General features: G+C 40.9%; 4 protein-coding genes across 8 annotated transcripts; all 4 read left to right on the top strand.

Moving 5' to 3' along the window:
- The first annotated feature begins 332 nt into the window (after positions 1 to 332).
- Positions 333 to 2,733, top strand: LOC144383555 (uncharacterized). 2 transcript variants are annotated; one of them, XM_078081506.1, is made up of 5 exons: positions 333 to 531; positions 651 to 809; positions 1,754 to 1,808; positions 1,916 to 2,027; positions 2,108 to 2,733. In XM_078081506.1, exons 2-5 carry the CDS (start codon positions 687 to 689, stop codon positions 2,151 to 2,153), a joined length of 336 nt encoding a protein of 111 aa, XP_077937632.1. In that variant the 5' UTR covers positions 333 to 531; positions 651 to 686; the 3' UTR covers positions 2,154 to 2,733. The 2 variants fall into 2 exon arrangements, with proteins under 2 accessions (XP_077937632.1, XP_077937631.1); XM_078081505.1 differs by having other exon boundaries at positions 651 to 977.
- A 208-nt stretch (positions 2,734 to 2,941) lies between these two features.
- On the top strand, positions 2,942 to 10,795 carry hcn3 (hyperpolarization activated cyclic nucleotide-gated potassium channel 3). The gene is made up of 7 exons (XM_040189420.2): positions 2,942 to 3,857; positions 6,320 to 6,749; positions 6,850 to 7,011; positions 7,349 to 7,567; positions 8,105 to 8,251; positions 8,502 to 8,742; positions 9,346 to 10,795. Exons 1-7 carry the CDS (start codon positions 3,388 to 3,390, stop codon positions 9,546 to 9,548), a joined length of 1,872 nt encoding a protein of 623 aa, XP_040045354.1. The 5' UTR covers positions 2,942 to 3,387; the 3' UTR covers positions 9,549 to 10,795.
- Positions 10,796 to 10,982: 187 nt separating this feature from the next.
- Positions 10,983 to 17,291, top strand: ndufv1 (NADH:ubiquinone oxidoreductase core subunit V1). Of its 2 annotated transcripts, XM_040189421.2 has the most exons (11): positions 10,983 to 11,237; positions 12,369 to 12,478; positions 13,381 to 13,463; positions 13,796 to 13,966; positions 14,418 to 14,601; positions 15,177 to 15,366; positions 15,592 to 15,804; positions 16,063 to 16,229; positions 16,315 to 16,396; positions 16,514 to 16,659; positions 17,064 to 17,291. In XM_040189421.2, exons 2-11 carry the CDS (start codon positions 12,374 to 12,376, stop codon positions 17,139 to 17,141), a joined length of 1,419 nt encoding a protein of 472 aa, XP_040045355.1. In that variant the 5' UTR covers positions 10,983 to 11,237; positions 12,369 to 12,373; the 3' UTR covers positions 17,142 to 17,291. The 2 variants fall into 2 exon arrangements, with proteins under 2 accessions (XP_040045355.1, XP_077937629.1); XM_078081503.1 differs by lacking the exon at positions 10,983 to 11,237 and having other exon boundaries at positions 12,367 to 12,478.
- A 431-nt stretch (positions 17,292 to 17,722) lies between these two features.
- LOC120826852 (uncharacterized) lies at positions 17,723 to 21,914 on the top strand. 3 transcript variants are annotated; one of them, XM_040189423.2, is made up of 5 exons: positions 17,723 to 17,833; positions 18,280 to 18,396; positions 18,556 to 18,671; positions 20,501 to 20,644; positions 20,731 to 21,914. In XM_040189423.2, exons 2-5 carry the CDS (start codon positions 18,297 to 18,299, stop codon positions 21,403 to 21,405), a joined length of 1,035 nt encoding a protein of 344 aa, XP_040045357.2. In that variant the 5' UTR covers positions 17,723 to 17,833; positions 18,280 to 18,296; the 3' UTR covers positions 21,406 to 21,914. The 3 variants fall into 3 exon arrangements, with proteins under 3 accessions (XP_040045357.2, XP_040045356.2, XP_077937630.1); XM_040189422.2 differs by having other exon boundaries at positions 17,728 to 17,833; positions 18,293 to 18,396; XM_078081504.1 differs by having other exon boundaries at positions 17,769 to 17,833; positions 18,296 to 18,396.
- Positions 21,915 to 22,815: the final 901 nt, after the last annotated feature.

Here is a 22,815-nt window from a genome sequence, read left to right as displayed (position 1 = left end):
AAAGGCGCATTGGCTTACACAATCGCGTAACCAGAGACGTCAGAAAATGAATCAATTATGAAAGAGATCCGAGAAGCTGTTAACGTTTTACTTGATACCAATATTCCTTTCGCCTTTGACCTTATGCTATTTTTTAGTAAACATAATATACACAGTTCAGATCTACACTTGGAAGACGAATAGTTTCCAGTTGAAAATGATCCCACAGCTCCCATTCAGCCATCGACTTCTTCCTTTAGACAGATTCCTTTAGACTGGTTCTCTCCCCATCGCATAAAACCACTTTGCATTTTTCAGCTCATGCCGCGGCTACACAGAGTGTCGAGTGAGTCACACAACCTGTTTGCAGTGTGGAGCTTCAAGCATAAAAACCGGTCTGTTGAGAAAGAGGAAGGAATAAAGTGCAACCACCGTAAACGGACAGTGGCTGTAAATGAAATGAAAGTTAGGTCGTCTGCAGCCGAGCGACGTACAATCTGTGTGGACGATTTGTAAATAAGGCAGGAACTAAAGTCAAGATCGTGTAGGAAGGTAAGAGGAAAACAAGACGCAGAGGGCAGGAAGCTTCACTGACTTGTTGTTACCACCTGTGATGAATGAAAACTTTTACTGAACAATAGGCTTCAAATGTGTCATCCCTGCTTCTGCAGCTTGCTTTTCACAGAGCAAAAGCCTCAACAGCTGCAATGCAGACTCAGGGGTTTGTGGCCCTTGTGTCCATCTCGGCGTCCCTGTTAGTGGTGGGGATTATGCTGGAACGACGAAAGGGCATGAGCCATTTGTACAAGGAACTAGAAACAGCGGACTTGGTGAGTCTCAACGATCAACTATCAAAATTAGACATCTATAAAGTCCAGTTGGAAAATCTGCTTAGTAAGGGGACTAAAATAGCAGAAGATGAGGAGAAGAACGTGGAAGAAGCCGTCGCAGATGTGGAGAAGATGAAAACAGAAATTACCATCTGTCAAGAAGAAAAGGTGAAAAGTTTCTTTTACTTCTTCTACTGTTTTTATTTCTGTTCCTCAAAATAGTGTCAATGTGACGTCCCCTGTTTTGTTGTTTTGTTTTATCAATTCTGGAGGACGGGAACTATTACAGGAGAACAAAGCGTCATTCTTAGCTCGCACAGATGATTGAGACACTGTTTGCACAAGAAATGAATCCTGTCTGTGTCGGCTTCGGTTTGTAGAAACACCTGCTCTGTATGTAGACACAAATGCCTCATGTAAAGTAACAAAAACACAATTCTTATTTTTAGGTATTATACACTAGAAGAGACATACGTTTTAATATCATAGTCCATTTCTGCCAACAGAGCCCCCTAAACTTTACACACTGTTCCTTTTACTACAATTCTAAGGTAGTTGGTGGGTCAATTGTATGCCACTTCGTTTGTCGTGTTTCAGATGGCTATGAGGTGTAAGCAGTTCCATTTACTCTGTAACAGTAACAGTAAATTTACTGTTATCAGTAAAGAGGTCCCGGTGCAAGGAGAAGCCGATGCATTAATGCACCAGTCATTAACTAATATATTGAATAATATATAAGTAATGTGGAATCTTCTTTTTTGCAGAGCAAGTACTTCAAATTGTAATTTAAAATGATTATGTTACTGAAGGGGGAGTTTGAATACAGCACTTTACGGTTAACAATCATGACAGTGATGCTGCTGCTGTTGTTTCTTTGTAAATATTCAGTGCTTAACACAACACAACGTGTCACATTGACTGACAATTCTTTCACACTGTTGTAGGAAACTAAAGCGGAGGAGCTGGCCGGCAAAGAACATGAACACACGGAGATTGAAGGCATAGCACACATTACATTACAAATCAGCTGCTGGTGCCATCATGTGGTGAAATATGATAATTACTGTTTGGGTCTAAATTATTCCTTCTCTTTTTTTGACACGAAGCAAATTTAAAATCAGAGCATGACGCCTGGAACCAAGAGATTGCAAATCTGAGAGCACAGGCGACGGGCTACCGCCAAATATGTGATTTTGTCAAGGATGACCCAACGGTTAAGTAAGTAAAAAGTATCAATTAAACATTTGTGGAAAATGTAGCACAAATAGTTAATAATACGGTGTAATTCTTTCTTTGAGGAAAATGTGTGGCACCAAACAAGAAACCCTGCTCCGAAGAAGATGAAGGAGTGAGATGTCTTCTCTCTATGATTAGTGGTGGAGGGCGTGTGGGTATTTACGTCACCAGAAGTGGCCCCCAGAAACGTGGCGCCGCGGCCCCCAGGGGCCACTGTGCAGCTGGCATCGCTCTCTTATTGGCTCCTAATTCTGCAAGTGCAGACTGAAATGATAGCAAACGGTTGGTATGTATACACTTTAAAAAAATGAATAGTTTTACTTAACGTTAACACCACAGTGTGTGTAATTATTACCGGATTTGTTTCTTAACCAACATCTTTAAGAAGCAAAGATGTTCTGTATTTTGGGTTTCCAGGTGTAAAGCAAAGTATATATATACTTCCCAGTAGTATGTTGTATGTTCATCACAAAGACTCAACTCTCCACAATTTGTTGTAGGTGTCAGATTGGTTGGGATTTTTTTTTTTGTAGTATTTGTCATTGAAATTGAAATTCTTTTCAGTGTCAGATTGGTTGGGATTTTTTTTGTTTGTAGTATTTGTCATTGAAATTGAAATTCTTTTACAACGCAAACATTGTCATTATTACGCTCCTGTCGTGGTACATAATAAAACCAATTATTTTCACATACTGCATGTTGTCTCTTCCTTGTAAACACATACAAATAATTATCCAAGATAAATGGTCCCCGTCCCGACTGCTCTGCGGGTCCTGCGGGCGCATCAGCAGCCCGGAACCGTCCCGACGAAGGGGAGGGGACAGGAGCCCCACCCCCCCCCCCCCCCCTCCCCGCCCCCCTCTCCCTCCTGCGGGGGGGTGGGGAGGAGGGGGAGAGAGGTGAGTGGACGGAGTTATGCCAAGCCGCGATTACTGGAGGCTTCACAACCCTCGCTGTCAATTTGCGTCTGGTCAAACCAACAATGACAGAATGCGGCTCAGGCTGACGCTTTTATTTTTACGGTCGCGGAGGATTCATCAAATTAAAGGGAAGTGCTTTTTTTGTTTGGTGGATTTTTTTTTCAATGTGTTTCATCATTTGTGTTGTGCTAATCTGAGAGTTCAAAGTGTGGAATTTTAGATGTAGGTACCTGCATGGTATTTTATGTTTACAGCCTGCTTCAAGTGTTTCAGAAAAATTGTGTTGGAAGTTCACGCTAAAAGAGTCCGTCAGATGGCTGCAGGGGCCTCTGTTAGTAAGTGAACTTTACCACCGGGCCCCTATAAGCCAAGTCTCAGGGACAACAGAACCCTCCTTTCCTTACCGGTTTCAAGTGCAAAGTATGAAAATGAACAGCCTCTCCAGGAGTATCGAGGACCAGAGAAACATTGCCGAGAGCCCTTCTCACAAACCGGAGACATCCAGGTACCGCAGCTGGAGCAGCCTGCGCTTCTCGCGGTGGAGAAGTGGCTCACAGAGGACGACCCCCCCTGGGACCCCTTCCCCGAAGCCAGAGAAGAGGGCCGATGTGACCAAGACGCTCTTCTCCTTGGTCCAGACTCACAATGACGACTACACGGCCGATCCGGACGGCCTGCTCGACACCCACGGGGTGGGCGAAGGAGAGAGCGACGGCACAAGACCCTCCCCGGACCAGTCCCCCGTCTTCCAGATGCAGTTGGGGTCGATGCTGCAGCCCGGGGTCAACAAGTTCTCCCTGCGCATGTTCGGTAGCCACAAGGGTGTTGCTGCTGAGCAGGCCAGGGTCAAGAGCTTTGGAGTGTGGATCATCCACCCTTACAGTGACTTCAGGTAATAATGACGTTATCTTCGGAGTGTCCTAACCCCCCGGTCTCCTTTTCATTTCTCTGCCCCATTATTTATGAATGGACAGAACGTGCTAAATGGGGGGAAACAAAAGTCAGTACACTTTTGCCAAAACTAGATTTCCCCAATTGGTGGTTGATTTTTCTGTCTTCACTGAAACGTAACCACTTTACATCCAACCAAACAGTCTGTGACGGGGTTAGATCCAATTCTTCCAAGGACAGTCTGCAGGACAGGAGCTCATGTCAGGGTGGGTCTCACATGATAAGGCGATGAAGGGATTTGATTAGTGATACACTATATAGGACAAGATCATCTGGATTAATGGTTCTACTGGTAACTCCCTTTCTGCCGGCTGATGAGAAAGAAGAACTGCATTCATTGATGCTGTTAATATCTGCAATCCGATATATTCCATTTGAAAAACATCCAACATTTTTTGTTCTATTTCAGCCTCACTTTTGAAAAGATCAGTCTGATCATTCAGCCTTTTCTGGCGGTGCAAAAATGCCCCAAACAAATTGTATGTGGTGTCCCTAACAATAGCAGGCATCATATTTAAAATCATTTTCAACATCAGGCCGGTGCCAGACAGAGGGGATAAACCAGTGCAGAGGGATTATTACCCATAAGAATCCCTATAATTCCAATCTTGCTCTATTATGCAATAATACACGGACAGCTGAGGGGGGATTACTAGAGGCCATACTCTCCTTAAACCTTATGCTCTAACTTCCCTTTTTAATGGATGAGTTTGAATCGCGCATTTCTGCGCTCAGCTTTCCTCTTGTTGATTGCTGGTTTCATTTTGCATTTTCGATCCAATTTAAAGTTGGAAATAATTGGAGGAATGACATAAAACAAAGGTCCTCTGCTGATATCCAAAACATCTCCTTCGTTTCTGTTTAGTAAAGGCTCATATTAGAAATGCCGAGGTTGTTTTAAAAGTCGCTAAATCGAGCGACTGCCTCCAGACTGCAACTCAATCCAATGTCGAAGTGCCTTCAACTTGCATTCTTTCTGATAGATTGGTGTGATTGTGTAGAAGTCCATGAGAAAATGACCCTGCATGTCACTCAAATGACTTCCCTTGCCTCACTAGATGTACTTAGCAGCACCCTTTCATGTCATGTCTGGTTGCAAAAAATCAACCACTGAAACCAAGACAACAACAGCAATTTCAATAAAATAACAAAAATATTTTTGAAAATGAATACCAGCAGCAGCTTGAATGGCAATCCATATTATAGTTATGTAATAGTTATAGTAATACTCAATCCTGGATTTAGAGTCAACATGAAATGCTTTAAAAAAAACATGTTTACTCATGTTCCACCACTGCTTTTATTTATGGCTAAAACGTCTAAAAGGTTTTCATTCAGCAGAATTAACTCCGCCTGTCACATGTTTCATGTAAACAGCCCTAATGGTATCCAGAGACTTTGGTGAAGTTATTAGCAGCAACTAACCACTAATCTGCTGCCACATGAAGGGAGATGATAAGGAGCGGTGTAACCCGGGCGTGTAGGCGCAGACGACGCGGGTACATGGGGGGATGAACGTGAATGAGAAGGGACGTTCATGACACAATGATTAAAGCTTTGTGTGGCGCTAAAAACACGTAAAAACACGTAATGAATGTAACTGACTTTACTGTGTGTCACTGGTGTCCCTCTATAGTGAATACAAAAAAACACTGTGTGGGTGAAACCAATAGACTCCACGGACAATTAATTCACTCACTATGCGAACAGATTTCCCCATAAGCCTCACGCTGCGTGCAGGGATAAGGCCTTAAACCTCCAGAAAGCTCCCTGGATCTCTGTCCTATACTCCGAAACCTAAAGAAGCTCTGTTCACACGATTAACTTGACAAGCAGTTATTAGCAGGATTCGCTCATGTCAGAGCGTTTACATTCATGGGACAGTCAGAGGACTTGTTCCTGTTCCTGAGTTTTAATGTGTTTGATTCCCTTTTAAATCATACACATTATGTATCACATGAATAAAACTATAACCATTTATACAATATCTTTTTTATTTTATTTCGAATATTCAAATTTTATGCAGAAATTCATTTTTTTTTCTCGCAAAGGACGCAGTTTAGTAGATATATACATATTCTTTGTTCTTATTTTCCCATTGGAGTTTATTTGTACATCTAATATAAAGGTTGTCTATACTTTAAAATAGCCTCAAACAACAAAAAAACTGTGTTACTTCATTAAGCCGTAAAAAAAAATAGTTTATTCTAATGCAAATAATTGATCAATGACCCCGCAGGTCCCTTCTTTGGTGATGCACGGTGCGAAATTAGCAAGAATCTAGAAAGTGGTTGTATGTGCATCACTGTACAACAATATTGGAAATGTTTAGGGATTTAGCTGGAAGAACTACATCTTTCCACCCGGACAACCTCGATCTCCCATCCCTCCTGTTCTATCCAGGTTTTACTGGGACATCGTGATGCTCCTATTGATGATGAGTAATCTGGTCATTTTGCCCTGGGGAATCACCTTCTTTGAAGACCAGAACACCATGCCCTGGATCACCTTCAACGTCCTGTCGGACACTCTCTTCCTCATGGACCTGGTTTTCAATTTCCGCACGGGCATCCCGGTAGAGGACAGCCACATCATCCTGGACCCCAAAGATATTCGCATGCATTATCTTCGCACCTGGTTCCTGGTGGACTTTATCTCCTCCATCCCCGTTGACTACATCTTCCTAGTCGTTGACCTGGAGTCCCTGCAAGATTCGTCTGACGTGTACCGCACCGCCCGCGCCCTCCGCATCGTGCGCTTCACCAAGATCCTCAGCCTGCTGCGTCTTCTCCGGCTGTCTCGCCTCATCCGCTACATTCACCAATGGGAGGAGGTAAAGGAAGATGGGATACGAAGCTCGTGATGACACACACAACAGTACACACATCAGTTGTTCAACTTGTGTCCTTCCATGCACCTTCTCTCACCCTTAGATCTTCCACATGACTTATGACCTGGCCAGCGCTGCCGTGCGCATCGTCAACTTGATTGGTATGATGCTGCTTTTGTGTCACTGGGATGGCTGCCTGACCTTCATGGTGCCTATGTTACAAGAATTTCCCCCAGACTGCTGGGTATCCAAAAACAACATGGTGGTGAGACGCTCATTGATGTGTTGATGTTTGATAAAAACGTGTACCTCGTTTCATTTAAGGACCAAAAACGTGCTATTATCATTTCACCATAAACAAAAATGTGGAGTAGACGCTTTCCAGCTGCTGTGCACTGACTAAAATACTCTTTAGTATTAATTAAATATTTTGAATAGGAACACTAATGCCTCTTTCAGACATTGCCTCCAATGTGCCCCCCCCCCCCCCCCCCTTTGTCAAAAAGATAACGGTATGTCTTCAAACGCTACTGTAAAACGTCCCTTATGCTGCATTCATGTGTCTGTATAGATCTAAAGTATATTCTCCCACAACCTCCCAGAATTCTACATGGCACCTCCAGTACTCCTACGCCCTCTTCATGGCCATGAGTCACATGCTGTGTATAGGATACGGCGCCCACCCTCCAGAAGGCTTAACTGACGTTTGGCTCACCATGATCAGTATGGTCGTGGGGGCCACCTGCTACGCCATGTTCCTCGGTCATGCGGCTAACCTGGTCCAGTCCTTGGATGCATCACATCGCCAGTATCAAGAGAAGGTAATCACCTCCGCACTGTCTGCAAAAGATTAACAAACTAAGACATTTTGACCTTCAGTTTTGCACACAATATGTTCCAATGGCTTGATGGTAATGCTAATGCCGTTCTGGCTGTGAAATTGAATACTGGGTCCATGTTTTATTTCACAGGCTGGCTTACTTGCTCGCAGTTGATTTGTGGAAATTGTGCCAAATGCTTAGAAAATATGTATATTATCTAATGGACTTTGTGCCATGACTGTGACCCTTTCCAGGGGATTTTCACAAGATAAGGCCGAACGGCTGATGGACAAATGGTGGCACCTTTGTTTTGGATTGCTGCTCGCTAATGCCCATTACAAATGAGTTTGTAATCCACTTAAAACTGGAAAAAAAACTGCAAAACCAATAAACGCATAATTATTGTGATCAGGAATATTTCAGCAAACACATGGTAGAAAATGTGACTAGATGTGACATCTGACATCAGCTCTGTTGGATTCCAATTGTATGCACATGAAGGTCAAATCGTCATGCGTTTTGTGCAAATGATTTCAGTACAAGCAAGTGGAGCAGTACATGTCGTTCCATAAACTCCCGGCGGACGTAAGACAGCGGATCCATGACTATTACGAGCAGAGATTCCAGGGCAAGATGTTTGATGAGGACAGCATCCTTGGAGAGCTCAGCGATCCGCTGAAGGAGGTCTGTTATTCATGAGACTTTGTGTGCCTTTTTCTCCACGTAGCTCTCCTTAGAGACATCCCCTCACAGATGCACCTCTAATGCTGCACATTTTTAGGGCATCAATAAATTGTTTCCTCAGGAACAAACAAGTTTAAAATAATGTATTTGAACAACAGAATGTAATGAATAACATATTAATACAATAATGCAGTCAGGTAGAATTGTCTCAGCGTCACTCACGTTTATGTCTTCTCTCTCCACCATGCAGGAGATAGTCAGCTATAACTGCCGTGGGCTTGTGGCCAACATGCCACTGTTTGCCAACACCGACCCTCATTTTGTGACAGTGATACTGACCAAGCTGCGTTTCGAAGTCTTCCAACCGGCCGATTTTATCATACGAGAAGGAACTCTGGGACGGAAAATGTACTTTATCCAGCACGGCAGTGTCACTGTCATCCCACGTGGCAGTAAAGAGATTACGCTCAACGATGGAGCTTATTTTGGAGGTAAAGCGTTTGTGAAACATTCAACCTTCGAACCCTTTCCCTTCAAATCTTTAAGATGCGGGTGGGGATTCTTCTTCTTTTGTTAAAGCCGTCTCCGACCCATTTTCACTTGACGTACAAGTATGTTACTCATCTGTCCATCATCTAATCACTCACACAATGTAACATCCCAAATATAATATTTTACTGATTTTTGGTTAATTTTCATAGTTAACTGATTGTTTGACCTATAAGTATTTTTAAAATTGTTTGCAAAAAAAGAGACCACATTCCCCAAAACCCAAGCTGACATGTGTCCAAATACTCCATGCAAGTTTCTAAATAGTATTAATGGCCAAGATATTTATTTCAAAGTCCTAATACAGTGACATTTCCGCACTGTAAATATGAAGCGAAAGTCAGCCGCCTGTTAGCGTATAGCTTAGCACAAACAGTTGAAACGGGGAAACAGACAGCCTGGCTCAGTCTATTATGCTCTAGCTTCCTGATATCTGTACAGACATGAGAATGCTTTCATTCATCTCGCTGAACTACATAAAATACATTCTGTCACATTGAAATATTGCCTTAAAAGTTAAACTGACCCTCTCCTCTTTGGTTCAGAGATCTGCCTGCTAACCCAAGGACGACGCACAGCCACCGTGAGGGCAGAAACCTACTGTCGTCTTTACTCCCTGAGCGTGGAGAGTTTCAACGAGGTCCTGGAGGAGCATCCTCTAATGAGGAGGGCGTTTGAGAGTGCGGCTGTGGACCGACTGGGCCGGGTGGCGCGCAGAGCCAGTTACCAGCCTCCACCAAATGAGTGACTTCCTCAGTACCAATTAAGAGAGACTCCTACAGGAATTAGGAGGATATTTGTCCCCTGACCACATAACAGAGAAACCTGGGTTGTAAATTTCACTGATTGCGGTTTACTTTAGTGCTCAATGATGGATGTACAACCTCAGTTTTATTTATTTTCACATTATTGCCACACGTGGTTGAAAATGTTTCACCTTCAGCTGATTTTGTTTTGTTGGTTCTCAAGTCATTTAGATTTAGATCTTTGTATGTTTTCCAAATGTAAATACTGCTTTAATAATCATTTTCAGTTGCCTGCCTTCTGGGACTGCAGTTTCATAATCCTTTCCATCATTCATACGTGCACGGCTGAATGTAGAGCTGATTATTATGATCCCTCAGATCTAAAGGTTCTATCAAGTAACAGTTAAGTACAAATGTTCAGTGAGTCTAAGCTGCTGTGATGTAATAACTCCAGCAAAAACAGATTGTAGACGGCTATGCATCACTGTTTAAAATCCCACATTTAATAGTACTCAAACTTGAACAAGTCTAAGTCTATCTAAAAAGAAATCTACTTTTGAATTTCTCCAATTCAGTGTTGAATATCATTTGAGATTCCTTCCACTTCATTTATTGACCTTTCTTTTGAAAAATACTTTTTATTACTCGTTTTAATTTACTGTTTTTAATTTACTACTGAAAATAATATGAAAACAACCATTTGGCTTTAAAGCATATAATATGATTTTTAAAAAATATAAATAATATATTATGTATTATATACTCATTAGAAATAAACCTTTTATAGGTTATGTATTTTAACAAACATCTCTTGTGTGTCATTAGAATGTATTCATTCATGCAGGGAATTTATTTTCCAGGTGATTTTGATTGAGTGAAAAAAAAGCCATTGTTTATCAAATGTCTTCTAGTTTACAGATATTGTCATTATATCCGTGTGTATTCTATTGTTTTTCACCTGAACAGATTCCTGAAGGCCGGTACTATATATCTTTCAAATTATTCATTTTGCAAAAAATAATAGAACACAATGCCCATGTTTGTGTTTCAGGCTGAAGGGCGCATTGAAGCGCGGGGACTGGTACAAAACTAAAGAGATCCTTTTAAATGGAGTTGACTGGATCCTCAATGAGATCAAGGGTTCTGGCCTGCGTGGGAGCCATAAACACAGTGACAGAAATATCATTATATCACCAGGTGCAAGTAATAAAGGCAATATATGTCTCCTTGTGGAATAGCCACTTTCAAATTGTGTGTGTGTATATATATATATATATATATATATATGTATGTAATGTATGTATGTATGTAAACATGACATTTATATAAAAATATCCCATGTATATACAAGCCATATATATCAGCCTTATATGTTGACTATTTAAAGTTTTATTTTGAAAAGTGACAAGTGTATTAAAAGTGCATTATTTCCTTTTGTAGTGTAACTGTTTTAGTTATCCACAGTAGGTAATGTTACCAAAGAACTGCATAAGAATTTCTAAACATACACATACAAACTGACCTTCAGTGAGGATTGACTGTTGTTATGAAATTGTAAGCCTGTTGTGCAACCAGAACTTTTAAAGAAGCCTCTACAGCGCTACAACCGCCGCGCTGCTGATGAACTTCCGGCTCTGTGCACTTCACTTCCGTTCAGTGTTTCATAAACTCTGGACGTATCGTCAGAGAAGGTAAGCCGCTTCGATTGTTTGCTAATTTTCATCCAACCCGTTTATTCCACATGTGTTTTTAATACAGCTACCATTGCGGCTGCTGTAAACGTGTCCGTGGATGTCTCGTCAACGTGACGTCTGGATGTTTATGTCGTGAATCGGCTGATGTTATTCTGACATTGCAAGGTTAACCGCTAGCTGACTTAACGTTAGCTTAGCACCAGGCTAGTGTTAGTTAATGCTAGCGTTAGCTAACGTTGTATCTGCATGGGTCTCGGGTGTCCTTAATAAGCGGGTGAAACAGTTTGGTTTACCATGATTCAAGTTCCTTTCAACTGTGGTTATCTTAAATATTACAGTGGGAAGTGTTGTTGAGGATTGATATAATTGCCCTCACCTTCGTTAGATAACTTCCCTCAATAACGTTTGACATAACACCGCCTCATGACAAGTTCGGTTCCTTTAGCAAAGCTGTGACAGAGCCTTTAAAAATATCTTTAAAAATACAACATCTCGGTCGTCACGGTAAAAATGTGGCTTTGATTGACAGAACCGTCATCTGCTTTCTCTCGACGTCTGTTGTATTCACTAGAAGCAGCTTAATGGTATCAAAACAATATAATTTAATGTCTACTTTAGGTCCTTCACAGTTTACCGTATGTTGACGTGTTTAAAAAACAGCTAAGTTACAATAACTTTGTATTAAATGTCATCTATTTTTAGTAATAACACGTTATGTATAGTGTAGAATATATTTGATGTTAGTCATTATGTTCTTCTTTAGCTTCTAAGATTAAAAAATAAACCCATTTTATTGTGCTTCTTTTAGTTTATTGTGTGAATATAGAAAAATATTTATAAATTTGTTATCAATTAGTTTACTTATTTTCTTAAACGCTGGTTCTACCTGTTTCAATGGGAGGATTATGTGTTTTATGTCATTGCCAAATAAATCCCTTTTGGGTTTAGATCTATTTATTTTTATTTGTGTAAAACAAGATGTCACCTCGGATTCCGGGAAAACGTCATCTTCGAAAATAATCATCACATTAATTATTGATGAAAGTAATCAACATCCAAAGCGCTAACTGTGATTGTCCAACAAAAGTCACTTAAAGTGTCCGTTTGATTTGTGTCTCCTCTGTGTAGGAAGCATGCTGTCTCTGTCCCGAGCAGTGGCGTGTGGGGTGGCCCGCGCTCCAGCTGCTGTCAGTCAAGGTGGAGTAGCGGCTATCACCCGATTCAACAGCACAGCGCAGGTACCGACGCAAACTGAAAACACACCTCTACTAGGGCTGTCAAAATTGCTCAAAAATTACGTTTAAATATTCGCTTTAAACAAACACATATATTAGAATATCTGGTTGCGCATTAGGCGCGTCAATAACTGGACAAATGAATACAACGGGACATAACTACTTGTATAGGTCATTTATTTAAGTTTAAACATATTTAACAACATATTACCTACACAAAAATAAGTAAATTAACTAATGGCCAAGACCGCAGATCGCTCGCTCGCTCGCACACACGCAGTCTTTCTTTCTCTAAATGGACGACAATAATAAAGTAAATGCTGAGTGCTGATCAAAAGTTTTGTCCAAGCAATTTAGGTCGCGAAACACATAACTTTTCCTTTGCATGAAACGGCAAATCAAGGCAAACGACAAACCAGTGCATGAAGCTACTGTAGCCTCTCTGGTCTATTTTATTCATGCAATATACAGTCGGTAGTCAGGCGCGCATCCACCCGCAAAGCAGACAGTCGCGCCACAGTTTTTCTTTTTTTTAAATTTAAATATTAATTGTCACATTCGAATAGTTGTTTTTAAGAACTATTCGAATATAGAATATTTGTTGACAGCCATAACCTCTTCTGACTATACCTGGACTAGTTCGCACTTCATTAGCACTTATGATGACACTTACTTCTGGCACTTTGTAGTTTGGCTTTCTTGAAGGATTTGTAGTTTACTCATTCTTGTTGTTCTGGATCTGTTGCCTCTTGATTTAATGCACTTATTGTAAGTCACTTTGGGTAAAAGCTTCAGCTAAATGAAAAATGTAATTGTACCTGGCCTGCATTTTGGAAATAACAAAAATGTGAATTGTACTAATATGTTAAGGATGTTAACATTAATGATGTGTTTGATTTGCTCAGAGTGCTCCTAAGAAAACAACATTTGGGCCTCTGGCAGATGAGGACAGGATTTTCACAAACCTTTATGGCCGCCATGACTGGAGGTAACACCCCTTACCACTTTATTGTTATGGGCTCTGTAAAATAAAAAAACATTATATCTGTGTGTATTCTATTGTTTTTCACCTGAACAGATTCCTGAAGACTTAGAATGTATTCATTCATGCAGGGAATTTATTTTCCAGGTGATTTTGATTGAGTGAAAAAAAAGCCATTTTTTATCAAATGTCTTCTAGTTTACAGATATTGTCATTATATCCGTGTGTATTCTATTGTTTTTCACCTGAACAGATTCCTGAAGACCGGTACTATATATCTTTCAAATTATTCATTTTGCAAAAAATAATGGAACACAATGCCCATGTTTGTGTTTCAGGCTGAAGGGCGCATTGAAGCGCGGGGACTGGTACAAAACTAAAGAGATCCTTTTAAATGGAGTTGACTGGATCCTCAATGAGATCAAGGGTTCTGGCCTGCGTGGGAGAGGTGGAGCTGGTTTCCCCACCGGCATGAAGTGGAGCTTCATGAACAAGCCCAGCGATGGCAGGTTAGTAAGCATGCAGATAAATGCTCAGGTTTCTGCTGTCCTTTTTTTTTTTTTGCTCGATATTCTCATGTTTTGACTGTTTCATTTTTACACGTTACATATGGAAACCAAAATGTCTCCAAACCAGCACTGAAGAATGTCTATATTCCTTAATTAAAGTATTTGCGCTGGTTTCAAAAAACAATAAATGGTATTTTGTAAAAATCTCTTAACACATTGGGAGTGATGATATACGTTTCATACGTTTATAAATTACAATTAATTTCACAGTAATGTTTTTAATAATTGGAGGTAACCGACTTATTCAATTGGCAAAAAAATGTGAAACTGTATTTGGATGTATGCTGTTGCCAACCATCTGCACAAACTGTTTGCACTCATTCACCAGTCGAACAACATTAAGTTAAAAAATAATATACATATTTAACCCAGTTCCAATGTCTTGCTTTAGGCCAAAGTATCTGGTGGTGAACGCAGATGAGGGAGAACCGGGCACCTGTAAGGACAGGGAAATTATGCGGAATGACCCCCACAAGCTGGTGGAGGGCTGCCTGGTGGCTGGGAGGGCCATGGGGGCGCGTGCTGCTTACATCTATATCAGAGGAGAGTTCTACAATGAGTCGTCCAACCTGCAGGTGATCATGAAACCTGACACGTATACGTTTAAATGATTACATTGTACATTGTCTCAAGGTTGCGCCACCAGTTTATTGAAACAGGCATTTAACAAACATGCCAATAGCTTAAGTAATAGTTTATAATTCAATAGTTACTTTGGAATATAACACCTACACATTTTGACTTACCTTTTTGTGGAGTATTATTATTATTATATTATGTTATTGCAAACAATGCTGATGATATATCCACCTAACCAGTCGACGAAACAGCAAATACTACAAAACATATTGGTGAGAAATTGTTATTTATTTACGTCTTTGTGCTTAACAACATAATAGGAGCTCTCCCATTTCTTTCAAATCAACTTCATTCCAAGTTCTACAACTATGACATGTTTACCGAATATGCTTTTTACATTGTTGTATGTACTGTTGTCTTGATGCGGTTTATTTTTACATAGTGGAGGTCAAGAGCTCATTACTGTAATAGGAATTTTGTAGAAAAGCAAACGTATAATTGTAGAAGACTGTAGAAATCCACTCTGTTGAAGCATTCCTTTTTAAATATAAATATATATATATATTCTTAGGTGGCAATCAACGAGGCCTACGCTGCAGGGCTGATTGGAAGAGACTCCTGTGGCACCGGATATGACTTTGATGTGTTTGTGATGCGTGGTGCTGGAGCTTACATTTGTGGAGAAGAGACTGCTCTTATCGAGTCCCTGGAAGGAAAGCAGGGGAAGCCCCGTCTGAAGCCCCCATTTCCTGCTGACGTGGGTGAGTTAAGGTGCACGCAGAGCGTTTGACAAGGGGGGTTTGTATAATATAAAAAAACGTGGAATGAAATGTTGATTGTAATGTTTGTTAGCTTGTATCTCACTGCATTCACACATTGGCCTCATAGCTATTATGATCTGAACACAGTGAACAACAGAAAGACTTTTGTTTTTGCCCAAATGAAAGTGGCACTGAAATAGATTCCTCACATCTACTCTCTTAAAGGTGTGTTCGGTTGCCCAACAACGGTTGCCAATGTGGAGACTGTAGCCGTGGCGCCCACCATCTGTCGTCGAGGCGGCTCGTGGTTTCTGGGCTTCGGCAGAGAGAGAAACTCTGGAACAAAGCTCTTCAACATCTCTGGCCATGTTAACCACCCCTGCACCGTAGAGGAGGAGATGTCTGTCCCTCTGAAAGACCTCATCGAGAGGCACGCAGGTAACGTGTAACGAAATGTATCTGATCAGCCCGCTAGTTAAGACAACGGTTTTATTACCAGCTTGGTTCTCAAACTGGGACGTAGAGTTGTTATTATATTGTAACCCTCTGACAGAAGTCTGTCAAAACCTAAATTTGATCATCTGCCCCCGAGGGGTGTCACAGTGAAGATTAAGATAGCTTAACATAAGCACCGCCTAAGTAAATGCAGTTTTTTTTTTTTTTTTACTTGATTGAAAACAAACAACCATCTGGTAGGTGGTGTGCGTGGCGGCTGGGATAACCTGCTGGCTGTAATCCCGGGTGGCTCCTCAACACCGCTTATTCCCAAGAAGGTATGTGAAGAAGTGCTGATGGACTTTGACGGCCTCCTTCAGGCTCAGACCGGCCTTGGGACGGCTGCAATCATCGTCATGGACAAATCGGTAAGTTGCCACTTCTGCTCCATAGCTCGCCAAAGTCATCATCAAACATCTGTTAGATTGGTGGCTGCGCTTTCTTTTTCTTCAGACTGACATTATCAGAGCCATCGCCCGCCTGATTGAGTTCTACAAGCATGAGAGCTGCGGCCAGTGCACACCCTGCAGAGAAGGTAAGAGCGCCGGTGTCGTCCTCTGCACCGGCCATAACATCGCCCTTATTGAGTTTTTCCAGTGCCTCGTAATACCTCTAGTAGAAAGTTACATTTCTCTTTCATCTGTTTCTGTAGGAGTGGACTGGATGAATAACATGATGTGGCGTTTTGTGAAGGGTGATGCTCGAACTTCAGAGATTGACATGATTTGGGAGCTGAGTAAGCAGATAGAGGGACACACTATCTGTGCCCTGGGAGATGGTGCGGCATGGCCAGTGCAGGTAAACACATGGACCAACAGGATCATTCAGAAGATGCATGGGGGATTCTAAAAAAGGAACTTGTGGTGCTGTTATATGTGTTTTGCATTACGTTGACAAAAGTGTTTATTTTATGAACTTTGATTGAGGGTGAATAAAGTTTACCACATAGTTTAATTAACAGCTCTTGTATTCATTAAATAAAACTGAAGATGATAGCCAGTTGTATTAGATTTAGGTTGGTGTAGCTATACAGAGGAAACTCCCAACCACAACTTCAATGAAATACTTTAATCTGACCATTAAATATTAACCACCTCTAGTTATTTACACGTTTATGCAGTTTTATGTAAACTTACAGACATACTGTTGTTTGCACAGTCTCTGTTATTATTCATGTTTTCTCTTTTTTGTGGTGTTCTCAGGGATTGATCAGGCACTTCAGGCCTGTGATGGAAAGCCGAATTGCTGAGCACCAGCAGAAGCAGCAGGCCAGGGCTTAAATAGCTCTTAACTCCTTGGACTCGTTCTTCTGTCTATTTGCCCTCAACCTTGTGCTTATTTCATTGACAATATTTAAAGTGCATATGTTTTACAGTGATGCGCTGCTTTGTCCAATAATAACCAATAAAATTCTATGAATCTTCATTAAACTTTTTTGTTGATTTTTTTAAAAGTGTTTTAGATCTAGACATTTGTAGAGAGGAACAGCTTCATCATCTTTCATATCAAATAATATTTTTGAAATGAGTAGTTACAGTATATTAGAGTTGTTATAGTCAACGGTGGTGATAACACCACTAAAGACTGAAGCACTATTTGGTGGCAAAAAAATACATTAATGTTTAGGAATTTGCAATGTGCAATAAACCATAAACAGAGAGTTCAACACAGCCAGAGTTCACTATTTTTTACTGGTGGAAAAAAGCATTTTATGATAAATGCCGACCCAGTTAAAACTTTTTTGTAACAAGAATAGTGTGCTGCATGACTGCATAGAGTTACAGAATAACATAAAGGATGATGTCACTTATTAAAACGTATAAGGCATGTGCCTTGAGGGACGTTCAAAAGCAACTGGCGACAACCGCAGTTCCATAGTCTCGCGATATCTCCGTGATTGGTTGTACTTCTCATATCACGTGATGTGGGAACAAGACTCACTGCGGCTTCATTTCGGCGGACGTTTCATACGGTAAGAAATGGATGGAATTGTTTACTAAGACTTATAAGTCCATATTCAACACGATTTCTGATGTATGTGAAGATTTAAATACAAAGGCATAACACAAAAGTAAGCACTTGGCCGCAAGATTTAAAATGCCGTTAAGATAAATTAGCAGAACCCTCTCACTTTCAATGTTGCTGTCAAATAACTAACGTTAGCTCAGGCCCATATGTCTTATGTTGTCTTTTTGTCTTTATTTCATAACTAGTCCGCCCAGCTTAAAAAGACAGTCAGCCTCTCAACAGGGATATCTATTTGACATTATTCTCACGACTTCCAATGTCTGAATATTTATCTGAAACACCCCGATGCCTCTCACCTGGGTTATTTCAATGTTAGCCTTACGTCTCAACCTTGAAGATGCATGAGCTGCACAGTGTGTTTCAATGTCGCGGCTCCATGTGGCTTATCAGTGTCTTAACGCAGAAGCATGGAAATGATGAAGATAGAGAAAGTCATTGTTGGGAAGGAGAGGAGACCCACCACAGAGGAGATCAAGTCTGAGCCCGTGGTCGCCCCTCTACAATCCTGTAAGCTGTCATTTGTCATTGCATAGTTCCTGCACAATGTGATGTTAATCAAATAATTTTTTCAACTGACAGCAATCGCAGCATAGCATGCAGTCATATATTTCTAGCTGTTTTGTTCCAACTAATCATAAAACCACTTGTCATCTCATTGTGATGCAGATCAGCACGAGAGTCTGCAGTGTTTCCAGTGCTTCATCACTTTCTGTAACTCCAAAGCCAAGGAGAGGCACATGAGGAAGAGTCATCGGGACCAGTACAAACAGCACCTGCAGCAGGTAGGAAAAAGAAGATTGTATATAAAATGCCAGGTCAGGATCTAAAGTAGTAATCTACAGATTGTTCTTTCAATGTATTGTTTTATCTAAACATAAGAGACTGTTTAGAAATGTTATAGTTGTAGATGAAAGTGAAGATTCAATTGAACTTCAGCTGAATATTGTCATCATTCGTAAACAGCCTGTAGTTAGGATTTCATATTTCTAACCTACAGTTGCAATCAATTATTCAACCCCCCATTGCACATTAGGTTTATAATAAAAAATACAATTTCTCAGCTGTTTGCAATAAACAAATTACACAAGAATTGTTTAAGTGGTTTAATGAAACTAATAGTACAAAAGGTTTTGTCCAAATTCAACACGAAATGCTACTTTTAATGAATTTACTGCGGTCTCAAAATTATTCAACCCCTTCATGACAAGCATCTTCAGTACTTAGTAGAGCACCGTTTTGCGGTTATGACGTGATGCATAGCCAGACACCAGCTTCTGACAGCGTTCCTGAGGAATCGTAGCCCATTCCTCATCGGCAATGGCCTCCAGTTCAGTAATATTCTTTGGTGTGCGTTTTGCAACCGCCTTCTTCAAATCCCACCAGAGATTTTCGATGGGGTTCAAGTCAGGCGACTGTGATGGCCACTCTAGGATCTTCCATTTCTTCTTCTAAAACCAAGCCTTGGTGGACTTTGAGGTATGCTTGGGATCTTTGTCCTGTTGGAAGGTCCAATGACGCCCAAGTTTCAGCTTCATCACAGACGGCATGCCGTTTTTTCCTAAGATTTCCTGATATTTGACTGAATCCATCGTGCCCTCCACACACTGCAGGTTTCCAGTGCCAGAGGCAGCAAAGCAGCCCCAGAGCATCACTGAGCCACCGCCATGCTTCACTGTAGGCAGGGTGTTCTTTTCAGCATATGCTTCATTCGTGTTCCTCCAGACATACCGCTGATCCATAGGCCCAAATAGTTCTAGTTTTGTCTCATCGCTCCACAGAACGAATTCCAAGACTTCGGTGGCTTATTTATATAGTTTTCAGCATATTGGAGCCAACTTTTCTTGTGCTTTTGGGTCAGTAGTGGTGTGCGTCTTGGAGTCCGGGCATGGAACCCTTCAGTGTTTAGTATGCGCCTTACTGTGCAAACTGAAACCTCAGTGCGTGTTGCCACCAAGTCTTGCTGCAGGTGTTTTGCAGTCACTCGAGGGGTTTTGACCAGTTGCCTCCTCCGGAATCTGGGGGCAGCCGCTGATAGCTTCTTCTTTCTGCCACGTCCAGGTAGTGTAGCCACTGCGAACTATGCACCCAACTGTATTTCTAGGGACATTCAGTGCTTTTGCTATCTTTTTGTATCATTTTCCTTGTTTGTGCAAGGCAATGATCTTTTTGGACAATTTTTTGACTTAGGCATATTTCTAACATGCAAGCAAACGTCACTCTGAACAAACCCGGAGCCAGACCAGGTATTTATGTGTTCTATCTCAAGCACACCTGAACTAATGAAGCCCTTGATTAGTTGCACCAGGTGTGCTTGATACAGGGAGTTGAGTAATTTCAAACGGTGCTCTACTAAGTACTGAAGATGCTTGTCATGAAGGGGTTGAATCATTTTGAGACTGCAGTAAATTCATTAAAGTCATTAAAAGTTGCATTTTGTGTTGAATTTGGATAAAACCTTTTGTAATATTAGTTTCATTAAACTACTTAAACAATTATTGTGTAATTTGTTTATTGCGAACAGCTGAGAAATTGTATATTTTGCCAAAAAACGTGCAATGGGGGGTTGAATAATTTTGATTGCAACTGTAACTCCTGCTCATCCTTTTTGCAGACTGATACGGTCTTCACTTGCTACAAGTGTGACAAGAGCTTCTCCTACTCGGAGGAGCTTAGCCAGCACCAGGCCAGCCACAGCACAGAGGAGAAGCCCTTCCTCTGTGCTTACTGCCAGAAAAACTTCTTCACCTTTACTGAGGTGAGTGCACAGCACGCCACATGTTTTATTGTGATCTTGGGAACTGATTCAATGATGTTGTAGGATGAATGTGTAATGTCTTGCAGCTGAACAAACACCGGCGACACGAGTGCATAGAACGACGGTGTCCCTGCAGGGATTGTGGCGCACTGTTCCCCAGCCCTTCACGCCTTCGCAACCATCGTTTGGCTGTGCACCCACAGAACTCCGTGGTTGCTGATGACATCAACACCTACCAATGTTGCAAATGTAGTTCCAGTTTCAAGACCGAAGAAGAGCTTCTGGAGCACCAGGAGAAATTTGCCAGTGATATAAACTGTGGCGTTAAGCCGCAAGGCAAGAAACGTGGCCGTAAACCTAAGAGTGCAGCTCAAGGGGGGATGGTAGAGAGCAAGAAGATCAAAGAAGAAGAGGAAGTAGGGTACGATGACTCTACAACAGAGGGCTGTCCGTCCAATGACCTGGAACCAGAACTCAACATCCCTTGTTCTGAAGCAAACTGTGACCTCATATTCCCCTCTCTTACAACCCTGCGGTCACACAAAAGGGAGGTACATGGGTCTACGCTTGGCAACGCTCACGCATGCACAGAGTGTGATGAGAGCTACGCTCGGCCTGAGCAGCTCAAAGCACACATAGCCAGTGAGCACCTCTCTGGATACACCTGCCCCATCTGTGAAAAGAGCTTTGCACAAGAGAGCGCCCTGAAGATCCACCAGAGCACCCACACTGGAGAAGAGGTGGCAGTAGAAAAAAGATAATATATGGGGAAAAGACTAACTTCCTCCTACATCATTCACATAAATTATTATCTGAGTGTTTAGTGCCATAATCTGTCTAGTGTAGGTAGGAGACCTTTATGTGACTAATGGGGTGAGAGGTTTTAAAGAAATGTTATGCAACACATATGACTTCTAGGTGGTTTTTGGAGTGACTTTTTCAATCGCTTTTAGGAAGATGTCCTATACTTGAAAATAAAACTGTACAGATCTATACATAATTGTGATTAATGTCCACCGTAAGCTCATGATACACGGCTCTTGCTGTCCACATTACCTCTGTTGTATCTAGAATGTATTTTTTATTCATGAAGACTTTGTTTTATATTTTCAGGATGTACACATAAGGGTGTCAATTACACAGGAAATGTTAGTCCTAAACATCATAGAATCTGAATAATGGCCAGTGCAAAGAATTCATGAATGTGATCTGCAGGTTTAATTTTTTCTTTCAAAAGGAAATAATTCTTGCATTAAACAATACTTATGTTTCTGTGGTGTCTTTGTCAATTTGTGTGTGTGCGTGTGAATGGTTGAATAAAGGGCTCAATCAAATGTAGTAATGTTGAAGACACTTTGTTGAATACTATGCTTTTGTCCCAATAAAAAATACTCAAGATTCAACATTATTAATTTTTGAAAGAATAAATGTTACTCTATTCAAATTAACTTGTAGATTTTGGACTTGGTAAAATGAATGAATGCCAGCCTGCAGACACTTGAATATATGAGAACTATGGCCATACATTTCAACTTTAAAAAGATGTATGTGCATTTTGGCTTTTACAATAAACAAGTCTAAAACAAAATACATTAACCTTTCATGCAATAATTTCAAAACTAGTTGTAATGCATGTGGTGAAAACAAAACAATGTTAGCTACTGTCTGCATTGCCCTGTGGTTTAAGTTAACATTTTATTTTAACTAACAAAGTACGGTACCTTTTGGTACAATTTGGAGGTTCCTGAGGACAAAGCCTTATTTGAACATTTCCAAATGTGCAGCTTTATATATTATGTTTAATTTCAACGCTATTGCAGTTATTTTTAGATTATCATGCAAGACATCCTTCTGCTCATATAATATAACATTAGCTGTTTCTTTGCTTCTGAATGCAGGACTAGTAATAATTAACTGTCACTGTACTAGTGATCTGAAAATGTATTACACCCCTGATACAATAATAATTAATTCACAATATTTAACGTTTATCATCACACCTGATTCATAAAAAGTGGATTTAACAATCAACGTCTCCTACTTTGCAGAACAGGCTTCCCGCAGGAACCTTATTACGAATCCTGATCCTACTATAGGGAAGGAATTACCAGCTCTACAGTGCCTCTGATTGGCTAATTCGCGTTTTGTCCCGTTAGTTAGATTTAGGTATG

Source organism: Gasterosteus aculeatus, chromosome 10 (genome assembly GCF_964276395.1).
Source record: "Gasterosteus aculeatus chromosome 10, fGasAcu3.hap1.1, whole genome shotgun sequence".
NCBI lineage: Eukaryota > Metazoa > Chordata > Actinopteri > Perciformes > Gasterosteidae > Gasterosteus > Gasterosteus aculeatus.
This window is presented reverse-complemented; position numbering and strand designations above follow the sequence as displayed.

Coding starts and splice junctions, on each gene's coding strand:
- LOC144383555 (XM_078081505.1), top strand. CDS start 687: ATGCAGACTCAGGGGTTTGTGGCCCTTGTGTCCATCTCGGCGTCCCTG. Junction 978..1,753: donor CCATCTGTCAAGAAGAAAAG/GTGAAAAGTTTC, acceptor ACACTGTTGTAG/GAAACTAAAGCGGAGGAGCT. Junction 1,809..1,915: donor TGAACACACGGAGATTGAAG/GCATAGCACACA, acceptor TTTGACACGAAG/CAAATTTAAAATCAGAGCAT.
- hcn3 (XM_040189420.2), top strand. CDS start 3,388: ATGAAAATGAACAGCCTCTCCAGGAGTATCGAGGACCAGAGAAACATT. Junction 6,750..6,849: donor ACATTCACCAATGGGAGGAG/GTAAAGGAAGAT, acceptor TCTCACCCTTAG/ATCTTCCACATGACTTATGA. Junction 8,743..9,345: donor CGATGGAGCTTATTTTGGAG/GTAAAGCGTTTG, acceptor TCTTTGGTTCAG/AGATCTGCCTGCTAACCCAA.
- ndufv1 (XM_040189421.2), top strand. CDS start 12,374: ATGCTGTCTCTGTCCCGAGCAGTGGCGTGTGGGGTGGCCCGCGCTCCA. Junction 15,805..16,062: donor CCTCATCGAGAGGCACGCAG/GTAACGTGTAAC, acceptor ACCATCTGGTAG/GTGGTGTGCGTGGCGGCTGG. Junction 16,397..16,513: donor GTGCACACCCTGCAGAGAAG/GTAAGAGCGCCG, acceptor CTGTTTCTGTAG/GAGTGGACTGGATGAATAAC.
- LOC120826852 (XM_040189422.2), top strand. CDS start 17,784: ATGTGGGAACAAGACTCACTGCGGCTTCATTTCGGCGGACGTTTCATA. Junction 18,672..20,500: donor ACAAACAGCACCTGCAGCAG/GTAGGAAAAAGA, acceptor TCCTTTTTGCAG/ACTGATACGGTCTTCACTTG. Junction 20,645..20,730: donor ACTTCTTCACCTTTACTGAG/GTGAGTGCACAG, acceptor AATGTCTTGCAG/CTGAACAAACACCGGCGACA.